Source organism: Hyperolius riggenbachi, chromosome 9 (genome assembly GCF_040937935.1).
Source record: "Hyperolius riggenbachi isolate aHypRig1 chromosome 9, aHypRig1.pri, whole genome shotgun sequence".
NCBI lineage: Eukaryota > Metazoa > Chordata > Amphibia > Anura > Hyperoliidae > Hyperolius > Hyperolius riggenbachi.
In genome coordinates, this window is record NC_090654.1 from 54,315,837 (window position 1) to 54,343,327 (window position 27,491).

Sequence of the window (27,491 nt, forward strand, 5' to 3'; positions counted from 1 at the left end):
CACTGTTGGATTTGTCCCCCACTGGTTCCATGCATGCTGAAATGTATAATTTATCCTCCATACAATAAGCACTAAGGCCTAGTGCACACCGGAGCGTTTCCGCTGCGGTTTGCGATCTGCTTGCGGGTGCGGATCTGCTAGGGTAATGCATTTCAATGGGGTGGTGCACACCAGAGCGGGAGGCGTTTTGCAGAAACGCATACTCCCGGGCTGCAGCAGATTTTGGATTGCGGATGCGTTTCTGCCTCAATGTTAAGTATAGGAAAAACGCAAACCGCTCTGAAAAACGGCACTTCAGAGCGGTTTGCCAGGCGTTTTTTGTTACAGTAGCTGTTCAGTAACAGCTTTACTGTAACAATACATGAAATCTACTACACCAAAAACGCTACACAAAACCGCAAAACGCTAGCTGAAACGCTGCAGAAAAATAAGAAAAAGCGTTTCAAAATCTGCTAGCATTTTGCGGATCTGCTAGCGGTTTTTGGTGTGCACCAGGCCAAAAAGCACACAAATCTGAACTAGAGGTTTACTATAAACATTGCTGACGATACTCACTTATGGTAGAAATCAAGTCTTGAAACCTTTCCTTGGGAAAGAGTGGATTCTCCAGACCTCTGAAGTAGAGTTTCAAGACCCCGGCCACGGAGTTTATGTCCCGCTCAGTGTGGTCCTCCACTAGGGGGTCTTCTCCTGTGGTCACATAGCAGGGGAACAGAAGAGGACATCAGTGCTAGGCTGTAATCAGGGGTGCACATAGGCAGGCTGTACAGCTGCACAGGGACCCCAGTTCCTCTGGGAAGCCATGCAGCTGCACCACAGTCAGGGCCAGATTATCCTCATGTATGCGTCAGCAGAAGCTGTCTCTCCCTCCCTGTGTCTCTCCCCTCCATGTAGTTGTCTTTCCCCCGATGTGGCTGTCTCTCATTATGACTATGTAATCTGCAAAGTGCTGCAGAAGATGGCAGTGCTATATAAATACACAATAATGATATGGTACAACAATAATATGGTAGAGAAACTTTAGACTATGACTATGGTAATAATTAGACTGTAAGTTCCTGTGAGGACAGTTAGTGACATGACTGTACTCTGTAATAAGCACAGCGGAAGATAAAATAATGGAATGGTAGGTTGGTTTTTTGACCATTTACCTTTTTCTACGTTTTTCTCTTATCTTAGGAACATGGGTGACACTGCTGCATGAGGAGCAGTGATAACTGCCTGTGGCCCAGTAATGTATGAGACATAATGTATAGGTAGAAAATATGTGCTAGAATAACATAGCGCCTACAAAATGCAACCTAAGATCCATGGGTGTAACAATCACCCCTGCGACCCCTGCCATCTTAGGGGGGCCCGGAGACTTTTGGGACCCCTCCTCCCTCTCCCCAACAGCAAGTGTAGACAATTCGCAAAAAAAGTCCCCTTTCGCTCACAAACACCATCCCTGCCACCTCCTCCTGCCATGCAGAGTAGCGGGAACATACAGTATCATTTTTTCCTGCTTCCAGATACTGCAGAACACTCTCTGCTGCTGCCTCTCTCTGCTGCCAATCGCCAGCTCCCAATCATGTGATTCTCATGGCATTCATGGACCAAGGGGGCCCCATGCTATCATTTCTCCAGGGAGGCCCTATTAAAGAGGAACTTCAGCCTAAACAAACATACTGTCATTAAGTTACATTAGTTATGTTAATTAAAATAGATAGGTAATATAATCTCTTGGCTCTTTCACACTAGAGGCTGCGGTAGAAAAGGCTGAAAGCCTTTTGCTTAACGCCAATACATAGCGTTTTCAAAGCGTTTTGAAAGAGTTTTACAGCTCATATGAAAACGTCCTTTTTTTTTCTTCTATAAAAATAAGTGAACAAGTTAGCTGTAAAACGCTTTGAAAACGCTTTGAAAACGCTGAAGTTGGCGTTTTCCATTGACTATCATTGAAACACCAACAGCCAACTTCGGCTGTAAACAGCCCTGAAAAAGCTCCTGGGAGCGTTGAAACGCAACGCTCCAAAACGCCGAGTTAGATGTGAAAGGTAAAATGAAAGTCTATGGACTTTCTTTTACCTAGCAAAACGCCAACTTCGGCCGTGGCGTTAAAACGCCGAAAAATCCATCTGGTGTGAAAGGGCCCTTACCCACCCTGTTTTAAAAAAACAGGCAAATGTTTGATTTCATGGGGGCAGCCATCTTTTTGGTTGCAAGAAGGTGACGGAGCATGAGACACAGTTCCAACTGTCCTGTGTGCTGATCACCCCTCCCAGTTGCTAGGCAACGTGACTAACAACATAGGAAATCACATCATGCTTTGCACAGCATTATGGTAAAAAAGCCCGGGCAGTATTCTTTGATGGGTGGAGCTTAGCTTATGTGCAGCTAAAAATGATGCTTTGGTAAGAAAAACAGAGTTCTGATGCTGTGAAACTGTTAAAGAAACACCAAGCCTTTTCAGTTCTGCTGAGTAGATTTTTAGTCCGGAGGTTCACTTTAAGTCTAGTTACGCCCCTGCTAAGTTCACATACTTTTATGTTAATGACAATTTTTGGAATTTCCCACAATCTGTTATAACACACCCTTGCACGTAATTTATTCTGCACAGGGGCCCACTGTTGGCTTTGTCCCCTACGGGCTCTAATGAGGGACACTAACATTGTTATTTTTATTTGATACTATAATCATAATTCTGCTTCACGTCATTTTTAAAATGAATACAATTTTAAAAGGCATGCTAAGTTTCCAAAGTTTGAAATGATCTGTGGGTCCCCAGCAATCTCTCACTTCTCAAAATCATGGCAGCCTCGGGGAGAAGCAATGCATGTAGGGAAATCTGAGAGCTATTTGTATTATATTTAGCCAAAACCAGATTTAGAGGACATTTTGGGTGCTAAATTATATAAGGAACTAACTGACAAACCGGCGTTGCTCGGGTACGTATTTGGTGGTTGTTGGCGCCGCCCACTTGTAACCTTGACACACAGTCACTCAATGGGCCTGATTCACAAAGCGGTGCTAACAGTTAGCACGCTGGTGAAAAGCCCTTTATCACGCCTAAACTCAGTTTAGGCATGATAAGTTTAGGTGTGATAAGTTTAGATGTGATAAGTTTAGGCATGATAAGTTTAGGCGTGATACGTTTAAGCACCAACCGGGTTAGCACCGCAGTGCACAGCTGATCAAATGTTTTGCGCTAGCAAAGTCTGGTGCACTTCACATAGAGTTTAATGGCGCTGCTTTGCGTGCGGGACTTTGCGTGCGATCTAAACTTATCATGCCTAAACTTATCACGCCTAAACTGGATTTTCACCAGCGTGGTGCAATGGTTATCATGCCTAAAGTCTCTAACTAGGTTAGCACCGCTTTGTGAATCGAACACAATGACTAAGTTTGTGAGCTTTGGGGTTCGTGGTATCAATAATGTGAGAATGGAAGCAGTTTATAAATCAAACAAATCTGATTGGCCATTTGTGGATTGTGGTAGGCTCCACCCACTTTCCTAAATATTAATACCAGTGAACAACTGCACCAAGTTTAAGAATCCTGCGATTAACCGCTGCAGTTTACATTTTCACATTTAAAATGAATGCCTGAAATTTGATTGGCTGCTTTATGCCCTACCCACTTTACCTTTGTTTTTAACCTCTGACCAGCTGTGCCAAGTTTGGGGACTTTGGCTTTATTACTGTGAAAATGGCAGCCTTTGACGTTTTTTCCATTGATGTGCAAGGATGAAATCTGATTGGCTGGTTGTGGTTCCAACCAGGTGTACAAGGGGGAGGGGGTTGGAAGGGGACACGAGAATCCTGGAACATACTGTATCATCCCAGGTAGGATCAGTATACCAAGTTTTGTAGAAATTGTCAATGAATTTTTGAGTGATGGCAGCACACACAGTACATACACACACACATCTGATTTTATAGATAGATGGATTACAGTCAAGATAAAGTTGGGAAGCTTTAGGTTACACATTCTTATGAAATAACATTTGTTTTTAGAAAGGTAGAGTGTTACTGAAAGTCCCTACATTAGGTCACTTACCTCTTTCAAATGAATTCTTGATATCATTAACTTCCACCTGAGACCCCGGAACTCTGAATATGCCCTGCTGCTGCAGCCCTGCGGACACAAACCAGGACATTATAGGACAGACAATAGGGGCAGGGCAGCGACTCTTCTGTAACGAATTATAATCAAGGTGCTCTACTATGTGCATGTAAGTGTGAACCAAACCTGCTTTATTGAAATGCCACTGGTTGCAGTGAGTGACCAGGTTTGTGGCGGGTAATATTAAGTAATCCAGACCCCCAAAAAACGTATTTTGGTTTGGGATAGAGTGACGCTAGCACTGATATTTTATTGCTGTCTGTGTCCCTGCCAGGGGGACTTTTCCTGGCAACAGAAAGTACACAATAATAGCAACTTATTTTTATCTTTTTTTTTTACACCAGGACTTTTACTGCTGTATGCGATTTACATCCACTTGGTAGCAGAACCGTGAAAGATGACAGAAAAGGAAATAAAGTGACACGACCAACAACACATTCTAGTTCCTTCCTCTTTCTAAAGTTAGATTTGACTAAAGTTGGACTTTAAAACATATCAGTATTGTACACAGAACTGCTGAGCTTCTAGACTAATGTTTGTGCTCTCGTTAGATGTGGAAGGTCTTATTTGTGGCTGCTGACACCCATTCTCAGCTGATTAAAAGACAACTGAAGCAAGAGGGATATCGAGGCTGCCACATTTTTTCCTTTTAACCAATACCAGTTGCCTGGCAGCTCGGATCTATCTGAAAATGGCGCCTGAGAATAATGGCGCACGGTGTTGCCGATATTCCGTTTGACGCTTATCGCTATTTAACGTTAAAGCCTTGTTATTTAGCGTTAAAACACAGAACCCTCTCTGTACCTATCCCTAACCCCTAAAGCCCCCTGGTGGTGCCTAACCCTAAGACCCCCCGGGTGGTGCCTAACCCTAACCAACCCCCTGGTGGTGCCTAACCCATAAACCCTCCTGGTGGTGCCTAACCCTAAGACTCCCCTGGTGGTGCCTAACCCTAAGACCCCCCTGGTGGTGCCTAACCCTAAGACTCCCCTGGTGGTGCCTAACCCTAACCTTGACAGTGTTACATTAAATCCATTCACCGTTTTGCAGTTTGGCTTATGTAGGGGGCTATTGATAAATAATGTTACTGTGCGCAATAATGTCTGCTGTTTGGCATATGAACGGCACTATTGATAAATAACCTTACTGTGTGCCGTTTTTCTTCTTTTTTCCCTGTGCGCCATTATTATGCAGTACTAACGATAAATAGCGATAAGTGTATCTATTTAATGCGGCGCCATTTTTATGCATAGGCGCTGTGCGCCATTATTCACTGATCCGGGCAGCACTGCTGATCCTCTGCCTCTAATACTTTTAGCCATAGTCCCTGAACAAGCATGCAGTAGATCCGGTGTTTCTGACATTATTGACAGATCTGAGAAGATTAGCTGCATGCTTGTTCAGGTGTTATTCTGACATTACTGCAGCCAAATAGATCAGCAGGGCTGCCAGGTAGCTGGTATTGCTTAAAAGGAAATAAATATGGCAGCCTCCATATCCCTCTCACTTCAGCTGACCTTTAAGGCTGGGTCTTACCTTGTGATCCAAAGGGCCCAAAGCTCCTTAGCTACGCCGCTGACGCTATCCACCCCCCCAGAGCCCCACACTATGGGGCACTATTGTTCTCAGCAAGCTGCTCTATTATGCCCCCTGCTGTCCACCACCGCTATCTGTAGCCAGGGACGTTTGGGTGCCACCATAAACGCTTAACGTAGAGCCCCGATTAGTGGCTACAATAGTAAACTTGGGTCTCAAAAAAATTGCGGATGCCAGAGGTTTCCAGGGGTCGGACCCCGATGCTGCTTCTAGGGAGTACGAAGGAAATCCCTGCCGGGAGACTTGGGCGCAGGATACAGCCGATATACTGCTTATCCTGCTGCTGCACAAGTCTTGGTGGCGTTAAATGCTATTCCCCCTCCAGGTCCATGTGGATGGTGGGGAATGATGTAATTCGGATGCTAGTGATTGCTGGAAGGCGAATTACAGTGGTTTAAAAGTAACTTCAGCTCCATCCTCTGACGGCACCAAAGTTACTCACTGTGCACCGCTATAGCCGTAATTCCTATTACAGTCTATTGTGACGCCGGCCGCGCCCAAATCTCCTGCCCTGGATTCCTTGTGTTCATTTCTAGGGGGCTTTTGTACCACTTCCACACCCTACCATCGATAGAATGACCGCACTCACCATATAGGTTGATGTATCGGATGCAGCTCTCAACCACCAGCGGAATTGCCTGACCGGTATCCTGCAACAAGTTTCATATTCCAGATTAGCGGTTTTCACACTTTGCCACGTATCATTTCACAAATGGCGGAGCAGATCTAAAAATCTTCTGATTAAAGTGACACTGAAGCAAAAATAAACTTCTGAGATGATAAATTGTATGTGTAGTATGGATATCCAATAGAACATTAGTAGCAAAGAAGAGTCTCATGTTTATTTTCAGTTATAAAACTTTATTTATTTGCAGTTTAGAGACCACACTCTGTATTTTAACCTGTAAAACAGAGCAGAGTTAATGACCCCTTGAACTTTCCTGCAGTAAAAACCTTATTTCAAGCGGTATGACTGACTGAATGCGCACTTGCTCCAGAGACTCCACCTACTGCTATGACTGTATGTGCACTTGCTCTAGCAGGCGTCTCAAACTCGTGGCCCGCGGGCCATTTGCGGCCCTCGATACAATATTTTGTGGCCCTCGCCAGCAAAAGCTTCCTTATAGTTCGCTTCAGTGCTCCCAGGTAATCCACCGCATCCCCGCCGCTAAACAAGGGCTGCAGAGCCCCCAAATCACCCGTGGGGCAATCCGCCGGCATTTCCTGGAAGGGGCAGAGCTTTCAGCTTCAGCTCTGCCCCTCCTGACGTCAATTGCCGTACGGATCGCCGCCTCTCCCCGCCCCTTTCTGTGAAGGAAGAGTGAGGGGGCGGGCAGAGGTGGCGATGCGCCGCGATTGTGAAATTCCTTATGTGGCCCAGCCTCATCCTGACTTTGCCTCCTGCGGCCCCCAGGTAAATTGAGTTTAAGACCCCGGCTCTATAGACTCCACTTACTGCTATGACTGTATGCGCACTTGCTCCATAGACTCCACCTACTGCTATGACTGTATGCGCACTTGCTCCACAGACTCCACCTACTGCTATGACTGTATGCGCACTTGCCCCATAGACTCCACCTACTGCTATGACTGTATGTGCACTTGCTCCATAGACTCCACCTACTGCTATGACTGTATGTGCAGTTGCTCCATAGACTCTGCCTACTGCTATGACTGTATGCGCACTTGCTCCATAGACTCCATCTACTGCTATGACTGTATGCTCACTAGGTCCATAGACTCTGCCTACTGCTATGACTGTATGCGCACTTGCTCCATAGACTCCATCTACTGCTATGGCTGTATGCTCACTAGCTCCATAGATTCCACCTACTGCTATGACTGTAAGCGCACTTGCTCCATAGACTCCGCCTACTGCTATGACTGTATGCGCACTTGCTCCATAGACTCCATCTATTGCTATGACTGTATGCTCACTAGCTCCATAGATTCCACCTACTGCTATGACTGTAAGCGCACTTGCTCCATAGACTCCGCCTACTGCTATGACTGTATGCGCACTTGCTCTATAGACTCCATCTATTGCTATGACTGTATGCTCACTAGCTCCATAGATTCCACCTACTGCTATGACTGTAAGCGCACTTGCTCCATAGACTCCGCCTACTGCTATGACTGTATGCGCACTTGCTCCATAGACTCCATCTATTGCTATGACTGTATGCTCACTAGCTCCATAGCTTCCACCTACTGCTATGACTGTAAGCGCACTTGCTCCATAGACTCCGCCTACTGCTATGACTGTATGCGCACTTGCTCTATAGACTCCACCTACTGCTATGACTGTATGCGCACTTGCTCCACAGACTCCACCTACTGCTATGACTGTAAGCGCACTTGCTCCATAGATTCCACCTACTGCTATGACTGTAAGCGCACTTGCTCCATAGACTCCATCTATTGCTATGACTTTATGCTCACTAGCTCCATAGATTCCACCTACTGCTATGACTGTAAGCGCACTTGCTCCATAGATTCCACCTACTGCTATGACTGTAAGCGCACTTGCTCCATAGACTCCAACTACTGCTACGACATATGAGCCCAGAATGAGATAATTGCAGATATAACTGCAAAGACATGTCATCAGTAACAATCACACCATACACATGATTATAGCCGAATACACCATACACTACTTATAGCCTAATTAACCATGGATCCCGAGACTTCCAGGTCCCCAGAAGCTGGGGCACTCATGTTCTTGCTTTATCTAGCTTACACGGTGCATAAAACATAGTAAATGCACTGACATTTTTAACATATATATTTCTTTGAAATGTATTTTTCGTTAAACTGCATGTAATGAATTGCTTGTGTCACTAGGGGTCCCTGTTGCATTAAAAGCTAAACATTGAAGAGACACTTCAACAGTGATCTACAGTAGAGGAAGCCATCTTAATTTTCTTGAGGAAAAAAAAAATGACAGTAAAGGATTCATATACTGTACTGGGAATCAATTTCTGCAAACATTTCAGATCGTACAAGGTTTGATCAATTCTGACAAAAAAAAATAATTGATGTAAAGTATTGATTGGATAAAATGAAAAATACATTGATTGAGAGCAGGAAAAAAAAAATAGTGCAAAATATGTTTTCAGTCCAGTGCAATCCCTTCTTCCCCCCGCTGACCATTACTGCATGCACTCAGGTTATGCTGGTTTTTGCATGGTGGACATGAATATATTTTGTTAGCTCCCTTGTAGGATTAGTTTGATGCACTATCTGTCCCAGGAGAGGACGTCAGGATATGTGCTTCTATTCTGTACATAGGTTTGATGCAATGAATATTTGCATGTCTGCACTATGCATGTAACAGGGCCACAGTTAGAACCTATAAATACTGGGGTACCTCTGTGCGGTGTAAGTGACTACACTAGAGAATGTATTCTTTGGTACCAAGACCCTGTAGGGATAGCAGTGGTTCCTGAATGATTGCATTTGTATGAACATTTGCATGTGAGGGTGAAGGGTTAACAGACTTTGCTATTTTGATGGCCACACCCCCTTTAGCACCTCCCTAATAACTTATTTAAATGTCCTAATATGAGGTGATGTGCCTGGATTTTTGTGTTTTTTCTTGTTATTTTACATGCTGACCCCTAAACTGACAGGACAGGAGGAGGAGCTATGAGGGTGGAGTTTACAAGATGCAATGCAGCAGGGTTGGCTGAATCAAAAGAGCAGTGCGTCTGGCATGTTCTGGCTAGCTGCTCTCTGAGTATCTGAACTGTGTATAGAACCGCTAGCCTTGAATGATAATACCTGGGTTCTGCAGCGAGTGTTCCTTCTTCCTCTGATGAGAGTAACAAACACAAACACACAGCAACATCATCATCATCATCCCAGCATCAGCAGGAGGAGCGACAGGTGCAGCCAGACATAGAAACAAGAAGGAGATAGTCAGCTGAGAGATCTGAGCCATAGAGGGACAGAAAGCCAGAGAGGTCATAACCCGTCACCAGCAGACCAGCAGATGAGACAAGACCCTGTCCATACCCTTGTATACAATGAACAGAGGCGCCAAAAGTATAAGATTAGATTAAATGAGCTTAAAAACCAACTTAAATGGCAAAATTGAAGGAGGAAGTGGTGGTCTTACCTCCCTCAAGCAGACACGACAACGACTGCGATTCAGACAGTCAAACACATTTATTAGGACATTTATCAACACATTTATTAGGACATTTATCAAACAATCTGCACAAGGATTCAAATTAAGCGCCTCAGAGGCGCTTAATTTGAATCCTTGTGCAGATTGTTTGATACTCCTCCCTATATTGCCTGATGAAGCGGGGTTGAACCTGCGAAACGCGTTGCATTTCTTTTTGGAGTTCCTAATAAATGTGTTTGACTGTCTGAATCGCAGTCGTTGTCGTGTCTGCTTGAGGGAGGTAAGACCACCACTTCCTCCTTCAATTTTGCCATTTAAGTTGGTTTTTAAGCTCATTTAATCTAATCTTATACTTTTGGCGCCTCTGTTCATTGTATACAATTTTGAGTCCACCCTTGGTGGAGGGTTGCTACCCTTTCTTCCTGTCTACAGAGAGCGACTTCTTAATCCTGAGTGGGGTCAGGACAATCTCCCCACCTGCCTTTACAGTGGTTGCCTGCTGGTGACCCTGACTTGTGAGTATTTAGCAATACAAACTTATTGCCACCTTGTCCAGTACGAATTACACTATTGGGGCTCTTGGTGTTCCCTGTTTTTATCTGTCCATACCCTGTCTGGCAAGGTTTAGACCCCCTAATTCACCCTCCCAAGGTTTTTAATGTTATGGAGAATAGGGGACGTAGTGGCACAATATTCATATTTGAAGCAGCTTTTCCAGATACATTTCCTTTGGAAAAGTGAGTCATGTGACCCAGACATCCCTACAGCAACCATGGCAAAGTGGGCCCTTCTCCACCTAGGGAGAGGCTGGCATTCTCCGGCTCCTTCCTGTGCTGATCTGAGCTGCCTTGCATGATCAACGGCCATGAGAAGTTTGTATCAGCCTTAAAGGACAACAGAAGAGGGATATGGAAGCTGCCATATTTATTCCCTTTTAAACAACACCAGTTGTCTAAATCACACACCCGAAACAAGCAGGCGTGTGGCTTACCTAGTCAAACGTCAGTCAGAAACATCTGACCTGCATGCTTGTTCAGGGTCTATGGCTAATAGTATTAGACACAGAGGATCAGCACAACGGCCAGGCAACTGGCATTGTATATAAGAAAATAAATATGTCAGCTTCCGTATCCCTCTGGGTGTCCTTCAAAGAGAACCAGTCACAAATCTGCATTTGTCACAACTTAAAAACTTAAAAAATCTGCAGTCTAATTCAGCAGGTGACCATCTGTCCATTCCTCCTCTGCTCTAGCAGCAATTTGGAAGGGGTGTGACCAAGCGGCCCTCCTCCTCCCATTCAGTACTCTCAGCTGTATTGCCAAGCTGCCCTCTCTAAGTGGAATAAACGGGTATTATGGACATCAGACTAGGCACTAGGAATGGTCAATGAGATGGTCAAATAAATTCGAGCTGATGCAGCATTATGCTAAACCAATTAACCAATCAACCAATCAAATCCTCCTGAGGTAAAATTCGATTGGTCCATTTTCAAACTGCATAAATTTGCTTACAAAATTTGCATAATCCTGCATCAACTCAAAATTATTTGCATCTCATTGACCATCCCTACTAGGCAAAGAGACATGACATGGCTCTTCAGGCTGTGAATTCTATCACTTATGTCTACTTAAAGCGGAATATAACCCTGCATTTCAACTTTGCTCTAAAACATTATTTACAGCATATTATATGCAACCAGCATTTTTTTTTTTTACTAGACCAGCATTGGAAGGGTTAAACACAGAGGTTTAAAGTTCCGTGGAGAGATATGCAGAAGTTCATTCAGATACATTTAACTAAATAGAATGTAACAAGTGATAAATGTTACACACTCTTTGGCTGTCCTCCAGCTCCTTCTCAGTCAGAGAGAGTGAGTCACATTCAACACTTAGATACATTTATGTAAACAAAATGTATCTATGTCAGCTTCGGATGCGTCTGCAGAAATCTCCAGTAACTTTAAGGGCCCGTTTCCACTATAGCGTTGCGGAATCGCCGGCGAATCACCGCAGGCAAATCGCATGCGGGTGCGATTCCGCATGCGTTTTTTGCCGCGATTTTGCATAGGTAAGGCTGTATGCGAATTTAACCATGTCACTGCCTGTGTAAATTAACATTAATACCTATGCGAAATCGCATGCGAAATCGCGGCAAAAAACGCATGGGGAAAACGCATGCGATTTCCCTACTAAATACATTGCGTGCGATTCGCCTGCATTCCACACGCAGGCGAATTCTGAGGACCCTACCATGCAGATTTTTTCTGCACAGAAAAACGTGCGGGGAAACGCACAAGAGGAAACAGTCCCATCCACTTGTACTGACTGTGCGAATCCGCATGCGGGCAACGCATGCGGATTCGCGATAGTGGAAACGGGCCCTAAAGCTCTGTGTAACCCTTCCAATGCTGGTCTAGTAAAAAAAAAATGCTGGTTGCATACAATATACTGTAAATAATATTTTAGAACAAAGTTGAAATGCAGGGTTATATTCCGCTTTAACATACAGGGGAGAGAAGGGCGGGGAATTGATATAATTGTACCCTGGAGAAGGTCTTTAACTTTCAAAACTATGACTTCAATGGCTGGATAGTGAACTGGTTAAGGGTGCAGCCACTGACATGGGAGACCAGGGTTTGAATCTCATGGGCTCAATAGGCTCTTCAAGTCCTTGGACAAGACTCCCTAACACTGCTACTGCCTTGCCCCTAGTGGCTGCCTTACAAGCGCTTTGAGTCTAACAGGAGAATAGCGCTATACAAATGTTTTTAGTTTTTTTTTCAGTGATTGGCTCTCGATGGTCACCACCATATAGGCATCACCATTGCTCTTCAAGCTGTTTCCTGAACAAGCTGATGTTAAAAACGACGCATTGACTGAACAGCTTCCATAAATATTGATATACTCTGAGTACCCAGCAGACATCAATTACTATATAGGTTATTTTGAATGCTGCAGCACGCTGGGCCGGCCTCGCTGGGGAGAACGGCAGATCTTCCCGTGAGGCGGCTGCAGCAATGGGGAAGACATGTTTAGAAACAGCATCAGAGAGCGATGATGGTGAGGAGAATCTAGGTCACTCCTGTCTGTTTCTCTAGCACGGCGCTCTGTCTCTTTGGCAGAAATCACTGCTGCTGAGGGATTCCAGCAACAGCATGAAATACCGCCCATGGCAAGGTCCATACACCAACAAAATGGCCTCCCTTAAAGTGTCCAGTCACCCGAAACTGAATATAAAGGTTAGGTGTCCTTATAACCTCATTTTGTCAAATCAATCTCCAATTATCCCCAAATCAACAATGCAAGATTTATATTTCATTAAATCAATACTGCGTCCCGATCGGCCTTCCTATTTGCTAATCTTATTTGAAACGAACGATGCCGCAACATGGCTGCCAGATCAAATGTTTTGATCGATTTCCATCCAAAATCAGTCAGATGGATGGATCATAAATGGCAGAAATATATCGGTAGCAAGGGCTCAATAGAGTGCCCAGCGGTGGTGTTTGATATCCCGTCAACTATCAGACCCCTGGCCGGAGTCACTCCACGTGTAAAGTGTTCCGCCTGTGGCAGTACTCAGGGTTTTAAACTCTCACCTCTCCGCCAGCGCAACTCCTGGCTTCCTCAAGTGTCCACCGTCACTACGAGAGCCTGTACCACGTGGAAATAGCACATGCCACTGTCACATGGTACCGGCACTCTTGGTGATGGCAGACACAGGGGCAAGGAGTTGTGCTGGTGGAGAGGTGAAACTTGGGGGGCTGAAATCTATTAGAACTCGCTGGGCAGTGTGTGGCCACGCAATAGATTCCTTTATGATCAGATTCAATCAGAGAGTGATCTATCTAATCGTCGATCTTCCCATACTTCTAGTGATGTAGGGTCAGTATTACTGATTCTGCTCCACCCTAATAACCTAGCAATGACTGTTAAGGGTAATACTGATCAAGTGTATGTATGAGCCTGAAATTGGGATTATACTCCCAAAACTAAACTTGCAGTAACTACTCTAAAGCCGCATCTACACGAGTAGATGCGGCCGCGATGCTCCTTATCAATCGAGCCGCTGATGCGGCTCGATTGATAAGATCCGACAGGACGGATCTCCGCACCGCCGATTCCCTGCTCGCTCCCCGCGAGGGGACCATGGCAGGGAATCGAGCGGAAGATAAGCGGCGCCGGCGGGGATGAGCGGGCACGAGCGGAGAATCGAATGCAGCGCACGCGCGGCGAGCAGGGACGCGGCGGGCACGCGGAAGAGGTGATCCGGCGGCTAATCGAGCCGCCGGATTGCTGCAATCTCTCATAGTGTAGACGGGGCTTTAGTTAAATAAAATAACATTTGAAAGCATTCCTTGGTTAATCCTCTAGTTAATCAGCAAATGTAATAATTGCGGGCTGAAGCTCTCTGCCTGTGTCTTCCCTCTGCAGAACAGACACATCACCCTGGCAACAGCTGAGTTCCTTCAGCAGATGGAGGGGAGGGGCAGCGTGAAGACGCAGGCAGCAAGATTCTTGCCGGCAATGATTACATTTGCCGATTAGCGAGAGATAAGCAAGCTTTTGTTCTAAAGGGAGCCTGTTCTCCATACAAAATAGAGGACAGCTACTCCGCAGACTGAAACCCCTGCCTGTCATTCTACTGAGGAATATTTACACTCGTAATAGCTACAAATCCCCAGCATCAATGGCTGTAAGGCAAGTCTGACTACTTGGCCTTTTCATGTATTCCCACTATCCCCAGAAGATGAGAAGTGGTGTGAGACTGGAGGGTTTAAAGAGGAAAGGCAGAGGTCAGGCTGTGAGGACAGAGCAGGGAGCTGTGCAGAGAGTCAGAGGCAGCAAAGCAGGCCTAAACCCCTCACAGCAACCACCAATACCTTGATAAACAGCTCCATATTCCCGTTAAAGAGCATATGGTTATAGAGGGAGCGAGGTCGAGGCTTCCTCATTTTCTGGGGCTTAGGAGGAAGAGTTGGGGGCCTGGGGAAATGGAACAGGCTGTTAAATACTTTTGCAAAAAGATGGCTTCAACAAAATGGAGGAAAGCTGAAGAAGTCAATCAATAACCAAGGCCTAAACTTAATGGTCAACCATCATGAGAAAGACATTGGCCACTTTCAATTAACTTTTTCTCCTGAGTTTTCTCCAAGATGATATTTTCACACTAGCCACTAGGATACAGGGAAATACTCAAAATAATCTTCATTATACTTTATTTTCTTACTTTTACTTCAGTTCCAATGTGCTGAACAGTTATATCGATGGAAAGAGAAGATGAAAAATGATCTCCTCGGAGCAGAGGTGGATTGAGATGTAATGGGGCCCTAAGCAAGGTAGTAGATTTGGGGGGCCCTTGTGATCCTTTTGGTAAGCTGAAGTGAAGAGAGGTCAGCGAAGGTGGCTGGTGGAGATTTTGACACCCACTGGGCCCCAGGAACCTGCCTAGTAGATAATCCTTCTCTGCCTCTGAGAAAACTCAAGAAAAAGTGTTGATTGAATAATGTCCATTGTTTCAGCAGATAAGGAAGCTGAGTCTTTCTATCAGACGCAGTTGTCATCTCCAGAGTCCAGGACTGTGGCAATGCTTCTGCCAGCCCTAGCTCCCGCAGACTGACTTCAGGTGAAGAACACTTCAACATGCCACCTAATCTACAACAACATTTCTGAGACCCTGAGAACTCCAGAGATGACAATCGCTACAAGAGTAGGCCTCACCTGCCCTGAACTATGGAAAACAAGTGCTGTAAGTGATAAAACATGACAGTGATATTAGCACCAGCCTAGTTCTGCGTTTTCCTATAACTGCCTTCATGCTGTAGATCAGGGATGCCGGACTACAGTCTTCGAGGGCCGAGGTCCTTACCCATTTTTGGCACAGCTAAATAAATTGACGAGACTGAATCAGGAAAGTTGTGGTTCACCAAGCAGAACACATTTCTCCTTTTCTCAGTCCATCCTAAACACTGGCATGGATATGGCCCCCGAGGATTACAGTTTGACATCTGTGCTGTAGATGGACTTTAGTCTTCTGTCCTGGCTGTAATGCTTATCCTCTGTCCACAGCAGGTTCGGTGTAAGAAAAATAAGGCAAGGAGTGTGCGGAGCAGGGATATGCAGTAACCCATAACAACCAGTTGATGACAGCATAGAGCATTATGGAGCAGTGGAGGTAAACAATGAGCTCAGATGAGAGATGATCCGGCAGTCCTGATCAGAGACGGCCCTGACTGGTGGGGAACCCTCTAGCACGTGTAGGATTGAGGCTTAACTCTCTGAAGACATTTATTTATATAAATTACTTTTTTATCTGGCACCCATAAGTAGTGACAGGGCTGGTTCTAATAACAACGGGGCCAACAGGCAAAATAAATTGGGGGAGCGGACAGACACCCCAAACTAGAAACAGGCATAAGGGGCCCTTTGTTGCAGCCAAAAAATTTCCCTCAAGGGCCTGAGCTGGCAGCAGTCCCCACACCCTCCAACTGGGCCCCTGAAGACTCTTTGGCAGAGTAGCTTCTCACCTGTTCTGGTGGGCACACTCCTCTCCACGTTCTTTGGCTTCATCCTCACAGGGGCGCCTCTCCTTTGTGTCCCGGGACACATGTTATTACATAATATCATGCCACAGGTCACAGAGAAGATGCAGCCAGCAGTGGATGAAGATGTGACAGCATAGAGCCACAGACTGACAGAGGTTTGCGCCCACCAGAGCAGGTGTGATGCTTCTCTGCCCAAGGCTCTGCAGGGGCCCCAGTGAGCAACGGTTGGGGTGGAAACATCTTTGGGGGCCCCTACAGGCTTTGGGGTCCTGGGGCAATAGCCTCATTCACCTCTATGGTAGTGCTGGCCCTAAGTAGGGATAATCAATGAGATGCAAATATTTCCAAGTTCATGCAGGATTATGTAAATTCTGTATGCAAATGCATGCAGCTTGAAAATGGACCAATCAAGTCCCACCAAGGTTTAATTGATTGGTCCCTTATCAAGCTGCATACATTTGCATACAAAATTTGAACAATCCTACATGAACTCTGAAATATTTTTATCTCATTGGTCATCCCTACCCAGAAGGCACTGTGATAGGCTGTGTGTTCTGTGATCACAGTAAATGCTTCCTAAACACTAGCTAGAGAAACGCAGTGACAATGCTCTCATCTAAAGGACAGCGTTTTAAAGCAATTTATTCATCTGTGGCAGCAAATGCCAGGAATAGGACAGTGTGAGTGTTACAGATAGGGTGATGCTACACAGGTGCTCTAGCAGCAGTTTGTAGATGGCTACAGCATTTATGCTGCTAGGAGGAAACGTTTGATAGACGGTCGGCTGGATAATTAGCAGCAAATGAAGCCAGAGATTTGTAGCAGATACAAAAAGACGTTGTGTGTGTGGTATAAGCCTTAAAGTGAATGGGAACTGCATTTAAAAAATGAGACAGATACTTACCCAAGGAGAGGGAAGGCTCTGGGTCCTATAGAGCCTTCCGGCTCCTCTCCTGGTCCCGTCGTTCCAGTGCTGGCTCGCCCGGTAGCAGTATTTGACTAAATATGTGTCAAATACTGCTTTACCCGGCCAAAGGAGGCTTCAGAAGTCTTCAGGCAGCCCCCGTGCTCCTGAAGAAGGGCAGCCCTGTACTGCGCCTGCGCGAGCACGCTCTCTTGCATGCTCCCGTGTGTGCAGTATGGAGGACACGGCTCCCGAAGACTTCCAAATACCCTTTCGGCGGGGGATTGAAAACGGGGGGAGCCAGCACAGGATAGAGGGCACCGAGAGAGGAGACGGAAGGCTCTATACAACCCAGAGCCTTTCCTCTCCTTAGGTATTTGCGTCATTTTTTTAAAAATGCTGTTCCCATTCACTTTAAAGAAACACTGTCACGAAAATATTACAATTTTAAATATATATTAACACATACAAATAAGAAGTACATTTCTTCCAAAGTAAAATGAGCCATAAATTACTTTTCTCTTATGTTGCTGTCACTTACGGTAGGTAGTAGAAATCTGACAGAAGCGACAGGTTCTGGACTAGTCCATCTCTCCATAGGGGATTCTGAGCATGGCCTTTATTCTTTATAAAGACACTCCCTGAAAAATATTTATACAAAGATGCTGGGCAGCCTCCCTGCTCACCATACACTTTTTTTTGGCAGTTGGACGGAGCAACTGCCATTCGCTAAGTGCTTTACTTTTGAAAATAAAGAAATCCCTGAGAATCCCCTATGAGGAGATGGGCTGGTCCAAAACCTGTTGCTTCTGTCATCTTTCCACTACTTACTGTAAGTGACAGCAACACAGGAGAAAAGTAATGTACAGCTCATTTTGCTCAGGGAGAAATGCACTTATCTGTATCTGTTTACATGTTTTTAATTTTAAAATTTTCACAACAGTGGTTCTTTAAAGTGGCCTCAACTCAGAATTTCCTCTCTGCTCTAAAAGATACGCAACAGCATAATAACCTTTAAGCAAAAACATTTCTTTGTTACTGCTGATACAAATCCAGCAAAAAAATCTGCGCCGTTTCTACTTCCTGCTTTCATGGAAGCAGACATATTGTTAACAGCCTGTGTTTTCAAATTAGCTTATCTGCCATCTTTGCAGTGGCAGTCATGTGACACAGAAGAGAGATCAAATTTCAACTTGTGATTAGACACAAATGAGGGGGAATTAGGCTAAACTCTGTAAATACATACAGGGTGCATTTCTCTATGTTTTCCTTCTGTCCTGTGCAAGAGTTCAGGTCCACTAAAGGGAACCTGAGGTGAGAGGGATATGGAGGCTGACATGTTTATTAGCTTATAAATAATGCACATTACCTGGCTGTCCTGCTAATCCTCTGCCTCTAATACTTTAAGCCATAGACCCTGAACAAGCATGCAGATCAGATGTCTATGACAAATCTGACAAGATTAGCTACATGCTTGTTTCAAGTGGGTGAGTCAGACACAACTGCAGCCAAATAGATCAGCAGGGCAGCCAGGCAACTGGTATTATTTAAAGGGAGATAAATATGGCAGCTTCCATAGGTCTCATACCTCCGATTTCTTTTAAAGTGTACTTGAGAAGAGTGTCGGTAAAGGACTAACTTACCTGGGGCTCCTTGCAGCCCCCTCTGTAGTCCATCAGCTCCTCGGTGTCCATCCAGCCCCCTTCAGCGTCCCGCAGACAGTTTAGTTCAAATGCATAACTGTGACTGGTTCTCTTTAAATAAAAGGCTCTGTTTTAAATTGTTTTCTTGGTTGCTAATGCTGGGAATACACGGTACGTTTTTGAGGCCTGGTTATCCCGCCCGATCGATTCCCCGCTCGATTTCGCGCCCGATTCTCTTATCTTCCTTTCGTTTTTCTCATCTATTCCCATTGTTCCCCATGCAAAATCGAGCGAGGAAGCGATTGAGTGCGGGATCGAACATGTCGGAAATTATCTATCGAGCAATCTAAATGGCTCAAAATCTAACCGTGTATTCCCAGCATAAAGGCTCGTACACACGTCATACTGAAGCCAACGACGGGTCCGTCGGCACCTCCCGCTGGGCGGGTTTTCAGCAGACAGTACAGCATGTGTACAGTCTGTCGGCGGACTGATAAGGTTGTTTCATCATTCCGCCGACAGACTGTACACATGCTGTACTGTCTGCTAAAAACCCGCCCAGCGGGAGGTGCCAACGGGCCCGTCGTTGGCTTCAGTATGACGTGTGTACGAGCCTTAAGGGTTACAATATGCCACTGCTCTATGTTCCATATCAAATGTAAACTAGAGGAAGACAAAGACATCCCAAGCACTGGGCTGTGCACCTGCCATGTGTGATTGATGACATGCACAGTAGGGGGTATTGTTGTTGTATAACACTAGAGGGCCTCACCAGTATAATCCATCGTCCTGGTTACATACAACCAATCAGAATTGTTCTTGCTTTTCCAAAGCTAATTTAGGAGCTATCAATTTGATGGCTGCTGCAGCCAAGAGAGACCATTCCTAGTCATCTGGTAATACAGGCCTATATTAAATATGTGGTTCAAAATCAGCACTCACCGTGTGGTCCCATAGTCGGCTCTCTCACCTGCAATCAGAAACAACAGATCATGTGAAATCATTCCTTAAAGAGGCCCTGTAGTGACATACAGTGAAATGCAGTAAATTATTTAGGAAACCCCCTTTTTTACGTTAAAAATCCTGTTTTTGGGGCGTGGCCTGGCTATGGCGCTGTGAGGACATGCGGCTCTTAGCTCCTCAGAACTCCACGGATCCTGCTTAAAATCCTGCCTCCTGTGTCGGCGATTCTCACCTTCTGCTACGAGGCTGTACTCTCCCCACATCCAAGCTGCTTTCAAAGATGCAGAAACCTGCCGCTCAGTCGCCACGGCCCATCACAGAGCGGCTGGCGAAATTCGCACATGGAGCTGCACAAGATGGCGGCGGCTCGCTGCCCAGACGCTCTGGAGGCTCCGCAGAAAACATGGATGACACTCTGCCGTTAGATCCGGAAGGCTCTTTAACTTCATGCCCTGGCTCCCCGGTGACTACGAACAGTGAGTACCCCACCGCTGCAAGGCCAGATGATCCCGCGGCCTCCCTAGCTGGCATGGCGGATATATGCTATGACGCAGCTGAGGAGCCGTCTAGGCTGCAGTTACTAGAGGCCATATCGGAGCTAAAAACTTTTATTACCGGCAAGTTCGATACTGTGCAAACAGAACTGTCGTTCGTTAAAGCCGATATGCTCAAAATGAGGGACCGAGCTAAAGAGGCAGAGAGGAGGATTGGGGTACTGGAGGACGAGGTCAGGCCTATGCATACAGATATAGCCTATCAAGGCAAGATAGCGGACGCACATACGACTAAACTTACTGACCTGGAAAATAGATCTAGGAGAAGCAACCTACGATTCGTTGGTTTCCCCGAGAAGTCGGAAGGAACTTCTCCTGAGGAGTTTTTGGAGGACTGGGTCACTTCTGTACTGCCGAACTTTCAGCCATCTAGAATGTTCTCTATTGAACGGGCCCACAGAATCCCTGGTGGCTTACCTAAGCCAGGAGCACAACCGCGCCCTTTAATAGCAAAATTCCTTAACTATAGGGATAAAGCTGCAATACTGAATGCTACTAGACAACTGCGTGAGCCCCTGAGATATAATGATGCCCAGATTCATATATATCAGGACTTCTCAGTGGAAATCCAGAAGCAGAGACTTGCTTACTATGACGTTAAAAAACTCCTGCGTGACAAGCAAATTCCGTATAGTATGGTGTTCCCTGCTAAACTGAGAATCGTATCTGAGGATAAAGTCTTGTTCTTTGCTACCCCAGGAGAAGCTATGAACTGGCTTGAAGGCAAAGGGTCTGACAGACAACGTCGTAGACAACCGAATCGTTAATCAATCCTTTCTAAAGTTTTGTTTCGCATTTCTTACTTCCTTTTTGAAAAAAAGCACTTGCCTTTTCCTAAAGAGGCACCCTGTTGGTGCTACAGCAGAACATCTTTACCTTTATCCTGTTTTTGCAGCAATATTTGTCTGTTACGTACGTACTACAGTTATCTCTGCTGCATTATAATTTTTAAAAGATATATGACTAGATATGCAAATATGTGATTATCACTACCTTTATTTTTACAGGCAAGGACTCATGGCTTTGGCCCACTTTTATGCTCCTGTGTATGTATGGAAACCACTTAACACAATTAGCTGCATACGCTTCTGGTTAATGGGTTAGAGAGTATGGCCTATAATGGACGCAACATCATATATAAGTGCCGTCATAGGTAAAAGTTTCTGATGTTTCTTGAAGTGGAGTTCTGGAGTTTGTACTCTAGCCTCACACTCCACTTATGCCGCTCTGGTTGGGTAATCAAGCGGGTTGTAGTTTGGGACAACTTGCGGGGTGGGTTAGGGTTGTTTGGGGTTCAGATGGGGGGTGGGGGACGGGGTTTCTTGACAGTGCTTGTGATGAGGATTTCTTTGTATCTCCAGATGGACTTAACATAAAATGTGGATATTTCTTGAAAATTGATAATGGCTGACCTACAATTGATTTCATGGAATGTTAGGGGAATGAATAATCCCATTAAAAGGCGCCTGGTATTGGATCATCTTAAAAAACTTAATCCCCATATCCTATGTTTGCAGGAGACTCACTTAGTGGGATCTAGATTAGCAGCGTTAAAGAAACCTTGGATAGCAAACGTATATGCATCTCAGTATTCCACATATTCTCGTGGTACGGTCATTATGATCACCAAAAACGCGCCAGTAAAAATTTTAACAGTTCATACTGACCAATTAGGGCGCTTTGTGCTTGTGCAGTTACTGTATGAGGGTCGCCCCTTAATAGTGGCCTCTGTCTACGTGCCTCCTCCGTTTCATGTAGCTGTTTTAGAGAAATTACTCTCAATAATATACGGTCTACCGTCTAGCCCTATTCTAATCTGTGGAGACTTTAACGCTGTACTGGATCACACTCTAGATAAGTCTAGCTCAGGGGAACACAGGGGACAATCCGCTTTTAAGGAATGGGTAGCTAAGCACAATATGTTTGACCTATGGAGATGGCGTAATCCCACTAAGGTTGTATACTCCTGCTTCTCTGATTCCGCTGGATCTATGTCTCGATTGGACCTAATACTGGGCTCTTATGATTCTTTAAACCGAGTTAAGAGGCTGGAGTATAGAACTCATGGTATTTCTGATCATACCCCTGTAATTTGTTCTGTTAGATCTTGCTCTCAAGCAAATGTAAACTCCTGGAAAATGGGCCATATTTGGCTACAGGATGAAACTGTAGTTAGTCACTGTGTAACCATGATGAATGAATACTGGCGTTTGAACAAAGGCACTGCCACTCAGGATATCTTGTGGGACGCATCCAAGGCCGCTTTAAGGGGGCATTTCTCTTACATTAAAGGGGTGACATTAAAGAATGATGAAGCATATATTGGCAGGACTGAGTCTGCTATGATATCTGCTAAATCTGAATATGAACACTCCCCTTCCTCAGATAAGTACTCACTCTGGGCTAAAGCAAGAAGGGATCATGAAATAACTCTGCTTAAGAGGGCTAAGCGCCGTGAATTTATTATGCATCAAAGAATGTTTGAATGCGGAAATAAATCAAGTAAACTCTTGGCATCTATGCTTCGTGCCCAGTTCGCCTCGATATCAATCCCCAGAATTATATCATCTCAAGGGATTGAATATTGTACCACTGAGAATATTTTGGAAGAGTTTAGGCTATTTTATAGTGATGTGTATAAGCAAGCCCCTTTATGTGATCTACCCTCTCTACGCGGCTTTTTACTTGATTGCCAACTACCATGGCTAAAAGATGAAGATAGACAACTACTAGATGCCCCTCTGACGCTAGGTGAGATTACTGCAGCGATAAAAGATCTTAAACCTCTTAAGGCCCCGGGACCAGACGGAATTCCGTCAGAATGGTACACTAAAAGTCTCCCCCTCGCGGCTCCTGGTTTGCTCCAGACATTTAACAGTGCCCTGGCCACAGGTAATCTACCAGACTCTATGCGGGAGGCTCATATTACATTACTACTTAAACCTGGGAAAAATCCTGACTCCTGTGATTCTTACCACCCTATTTCTCTGTTAAATACAGATATTAAAATATTGGCTAAAATTTTAGCTAGTAGATTGAAGCTGGTTATTGAAAAACTTATCTTTCAAGATCAGACTGGTTTTATTCCGTCACGCTCTACCAAATTGAACCTCAGGCGTTTGTTTACCAATCTTCAGCACTCGCATGTCAACTCTGGCTCCAGAGTCCTTCTGGCTTTAGACACCAATAAAGCATTTGATACGATATCTTGGCAATACCTCCATGAAGTGTTATCAGCATTTAGGTTTGGTGACACGTTCAAAAAATGGGTTAAATTACTATATACAAATCCCCGTGCCCGTCTCCGTGTCAATGGATACCTATCATCTATATTTGATATTGGAAGAGGTACCAGACAGGGGTGCCCCTTATCACCCCTGTTATTTGCTTTGGCCATGGAACCTCTAGCTGCATTTATCAGGGAAGATTCCGGGGTGGTAGGCTGGGTTATCAATAATGTTCGCGAGAAAATCTCCCTCTACGCGGATGATGTCCTGTTATATTTGGATGGACCCGGGGCCTCATTGCATAGAGTGCTGAAGATTTACGAGAAGTTTGGAGACATTTCAGGTCTCAAAGTAAACTGGTCAAAATCCATTCTATGTCCGGTAGACGAGTTATCCCCCGACTCTCTACCCCCTGATCTCCCTCTTCAAGTTAGCTCTTCCTTTAAATATTTGGGCATATGGATCACACCCTGTAACAAAGATTATATTAAATATAATCTATTACCCGTTATACAAAATATAGAGGATAAATTAAAAAAATGGGCATCTCTACCTCTGGACCTCATGGGTCGAGTGAACACTATAAAAATGATAATTGCCCCCAAATTATTATACGTCCTTCTTATGTCCCCGGTTTGGGTCCCCACCCAGATGTTCAATAAAATCAATGCTTCGGTTAAAAACTTTATTTGGGCGAATCGTGCTCCCAGACTATCACTGGACACGCTTAGGTTACCAATATGCAAAGGGGGGCTCGCTCTCCCTCATTTTCAATTATACTATTTAGCGGCTCAATTAACGTACATATACAGATGGTTACATTGTATCAGGGATGATGCGTCCCTTGATGCAGAAGCTGACATCGCTTACTCCTTTGAAACTTTATGTAGTTATATATACCGAGGAGTGGGGTTCTCATCCACGGAGTCAGACATCCTCAAATACTCCCTCAGAATTTACTATAAATGCCAAAAATTGGTGGGTGAGGGGAAAACCCCATATTCTCCTAGTGCTCCTCTTTGGTGCAACGCAAACCTGCCTGAATTTCAGTCCTTGGAGAATGTGGGATTCTGGGTTAAAAGAGGGGTAAAATATCTTAACCATTTATTTTTACATGACAAATTTAAATCCTGGCCCCAATTTGTTAACGAGTTCCACGTTCCAATTGCAGCTCGCCTGCAATATTTCCAACTCCGTCATGCTACTCGCTCCCAGTTTGGTGGTCTGGAGGTCGCTTTACGCCCGGGCATTGTTGAATCATGGCTGTTAAACAGGGACCCTGATAAGCTAATTTCTAGGTTTTATTCTAACCTGCTGGTATCAACCTTCAAAGGTAAATTGACCAAAGTCAGGTCCAATTGGGAGAATTGGGGGGAAGAAATCTCTTCTGCAGACTGGGCTGATTTTGAGGGGACCTACATGAAGACAGTAATTAGCTCAAGAGATAAACTCATTCAAATCCGTTGGCTCCATCAATCATATTATACTCCCCAAAAGATTTCCAAATTCTCAACAGATACTTCTGATGCATGTTGGAGATGTGGGTACAGTCCAGGTAACTTTAAACATATGACATGGGACTGTATGGTGATTAAGTCCTTCTGGAACAAGGTGACAACTTTTATAAATAATGAGCTCAGTATTCAAGTGGCTTCCTCCTATAAAAATTGTATACTAGGTATGCTGGAAGATGTTCCCTTAAAGAGAATCTGTACTCTAATATTCTTACACTAAAAAGCATACCATTCTATTCCTTATTTTCTCCTGTGCCCCTCTGTGCTGTTTCTGCCACTCTCTGCTGCAATCCTGGCTTGTAATTAACAGTTTTAGGCAGTGTTTACAAACAAACTAACCAGCTTCTAATAGGCTGAGCTAAACATAGTGTGTGAGTATGCAGGGGGCCTGCAGAGGGTGTGTATCGCTTCTACCAATCACAAGCAGCCCTGCACATTCCACACAATCAAAGCCTTAGCCCGACAAACAAGACAGAGGAAAGATACATTGATTTATTACAGAGACAGTGTAATTAGGAAGAGCTGCAGTAAGCCCCAGCACATTAGAACAGGCATAGGAACTCATAGGATAGAAGAACTAAGGCTGAAAAAATTGTTACAGAGTCTCTTTAAGTAGTAAGAAAAAAACATTAATACGCCTACTGTTCTTTTATGCCAAGAAAACGATATCTATTGATTGGAAAAATTCTACTGAACCTTCACTAGCAAAGTGGAAACAATTAATAAATCTATCACTTCCATTCTACCAACTCACTTGGTTGATAAGAGGGTCTAATACTAAATTCTCTAAGATTTGGGGGAAATGGCTTAATAGTGTCGGCACAGTTAGCGATAACATGGATATTACACCTCATGTACTTGATTGTTTGTAAACATATTATGTTTGCACTGCTCTGGAGACTGAGTGTTAATGGATGATTATTCATATCTTCACAATCTGTACTTTTGTATCGATAATAACCATATGGAAATAATATTCTGATAATATGTATGTTAACATCACTTTGCACTGTCAAGTAATTGTTGATTTTTATTATAAAAAAACAATAAAAAGACTTTTAAAAAAAAATAAATCCTGTTTTCAGCATCAGAAACTAATCCTATAGCTATATATTGATTTACAGTATATTAGTATGTAGCCCCGCCGTCCTAGTAAGGCTCAGCCTAGGCTGTGTATTATGTGGAATTCTCCCCCCCCCCCCCCCCCCCCCTCTACCCTCAAGCATTCTGGGCGACCAGAGATCCTTTCTACTGGCTTTAAAATTCTCTGAACAAACATTCCCCAGAGATCACCTGCCATTACTAAAGATGTTGCCCCCGTGATAAATTTCAGGACTATGTTTTGACTATATTTCCTCTTTAAGGCCAGTTTTACACATGATTTTGCATTATGTTGGGGATGCAATGCTCCTGCCGCACCCACCGCAACTCAAAAAAAAAAATGACAAACATGTTTGCCTGCAGTAGAGTGCACCGACAGGGCGATTTGCATAGCGCCGCTCCCCGCTCAGTGATGTGCTCCCTGCTGGAAGTACGTCACAGGGATTCCCGTCGGTCTGTGTATACCGTACCGTGCTCTGTTTACACTGCGTGTGTCGCCCTAGTAAGAAAAAGGTTTGACAGTTTATGTGGATTAATAAGGCACATGTCTGAGTGAGGGCAGCCATGTTGGTTAAGTGCATAAGAGGTACCAGATACTTCTCATATCACTCACCACTATAATGTCTGTCTGACCAAAAACTACAGACTATTTGTTCTGCCTGCAGTCTCTGATGACATCAGTTAAACAAAGCACACTAGGTGAGTAAAAAAACTATTTATACTTACCTGGGGGCTTCTTCCAGCCCCTACAAATCACATACATGTCCCTCGCCGCAGCTCCTGTCATCTCCAGTCTCCGAAGATCAGTGACCCCCGGATGGGTCGGAGTCTTCTGTGTATGCACGGGCACACGCCAACCCATCAGGGGATCGGCTATCTGCAGAACTGCGGCGAGCGACAGACATGACTTGTAGGGGCTGGAAGAAGCCCCAGGTGAGTATAAATAGTTTTTTCAAATCACCTCGTGTGCCCTTTAAAAGACTAAATAAAGAGGAAGTAAAGGCTATATAGCAATGTGTTTATTCACAGCAAGACAAAGGAATACTTTATATGAAATGGAGAACATGATATGATAATCCTGACACATAATGATTTATATGCAACTTGCAGTACAATAAAACAATACTGTACTTTCCTAGTGGTTCTGGGTCACCATGAGCTGTCTGGGTTTTCCTTAGTACTGGTCCAAGCCTTATCCCATAGAGC

General features: G+C 44.6%; 1 protein-coding gene across 3 annotated transcripts in view; it reads right to left on the minus strand.

Moving 5' to 3' along the window:
* SRGAP3 (SLIT-ROBO Rho GTPase activating protein 3) overlaps window positions 1-27,491 on the minus strand; it is a 186,586-nt gene that overhangs the window by 19,715 nt on the left and 139,380 nt on the right. The window contains exons 11-15 of one of the 3 annotated variants that reach the window (XM_068252788.1): window positions 19,869-19,896; window positions 9,487-9,517; window positions 6,290-6,350; window positions 4,039-4,116; window positions 556-690 (exon numbers count right to left, since the gene is read on the minus strand). In XM_068252788.1, coding sequence (XP_068108889.1) covers window positions 556-690; window positions 4,039-4,116; window positions 6,290-6,350; window positions 9,487-9,517; window positions 19,869-19,896 — 333 coding nt within the window. Of the gene's footprint in view, window positions 1-555; window positions 691-4,038; window positions 4,117-6,289; window positions 6,351-9,486; window positions 9,518-14,717; window positions 14,821-19,868; window positions 19,897-27,491 lie in introns of those variants that run through there. The other 2 variants (XM_068252787.1, XM_068252789.1) reach the window with 2 other exon arrangements.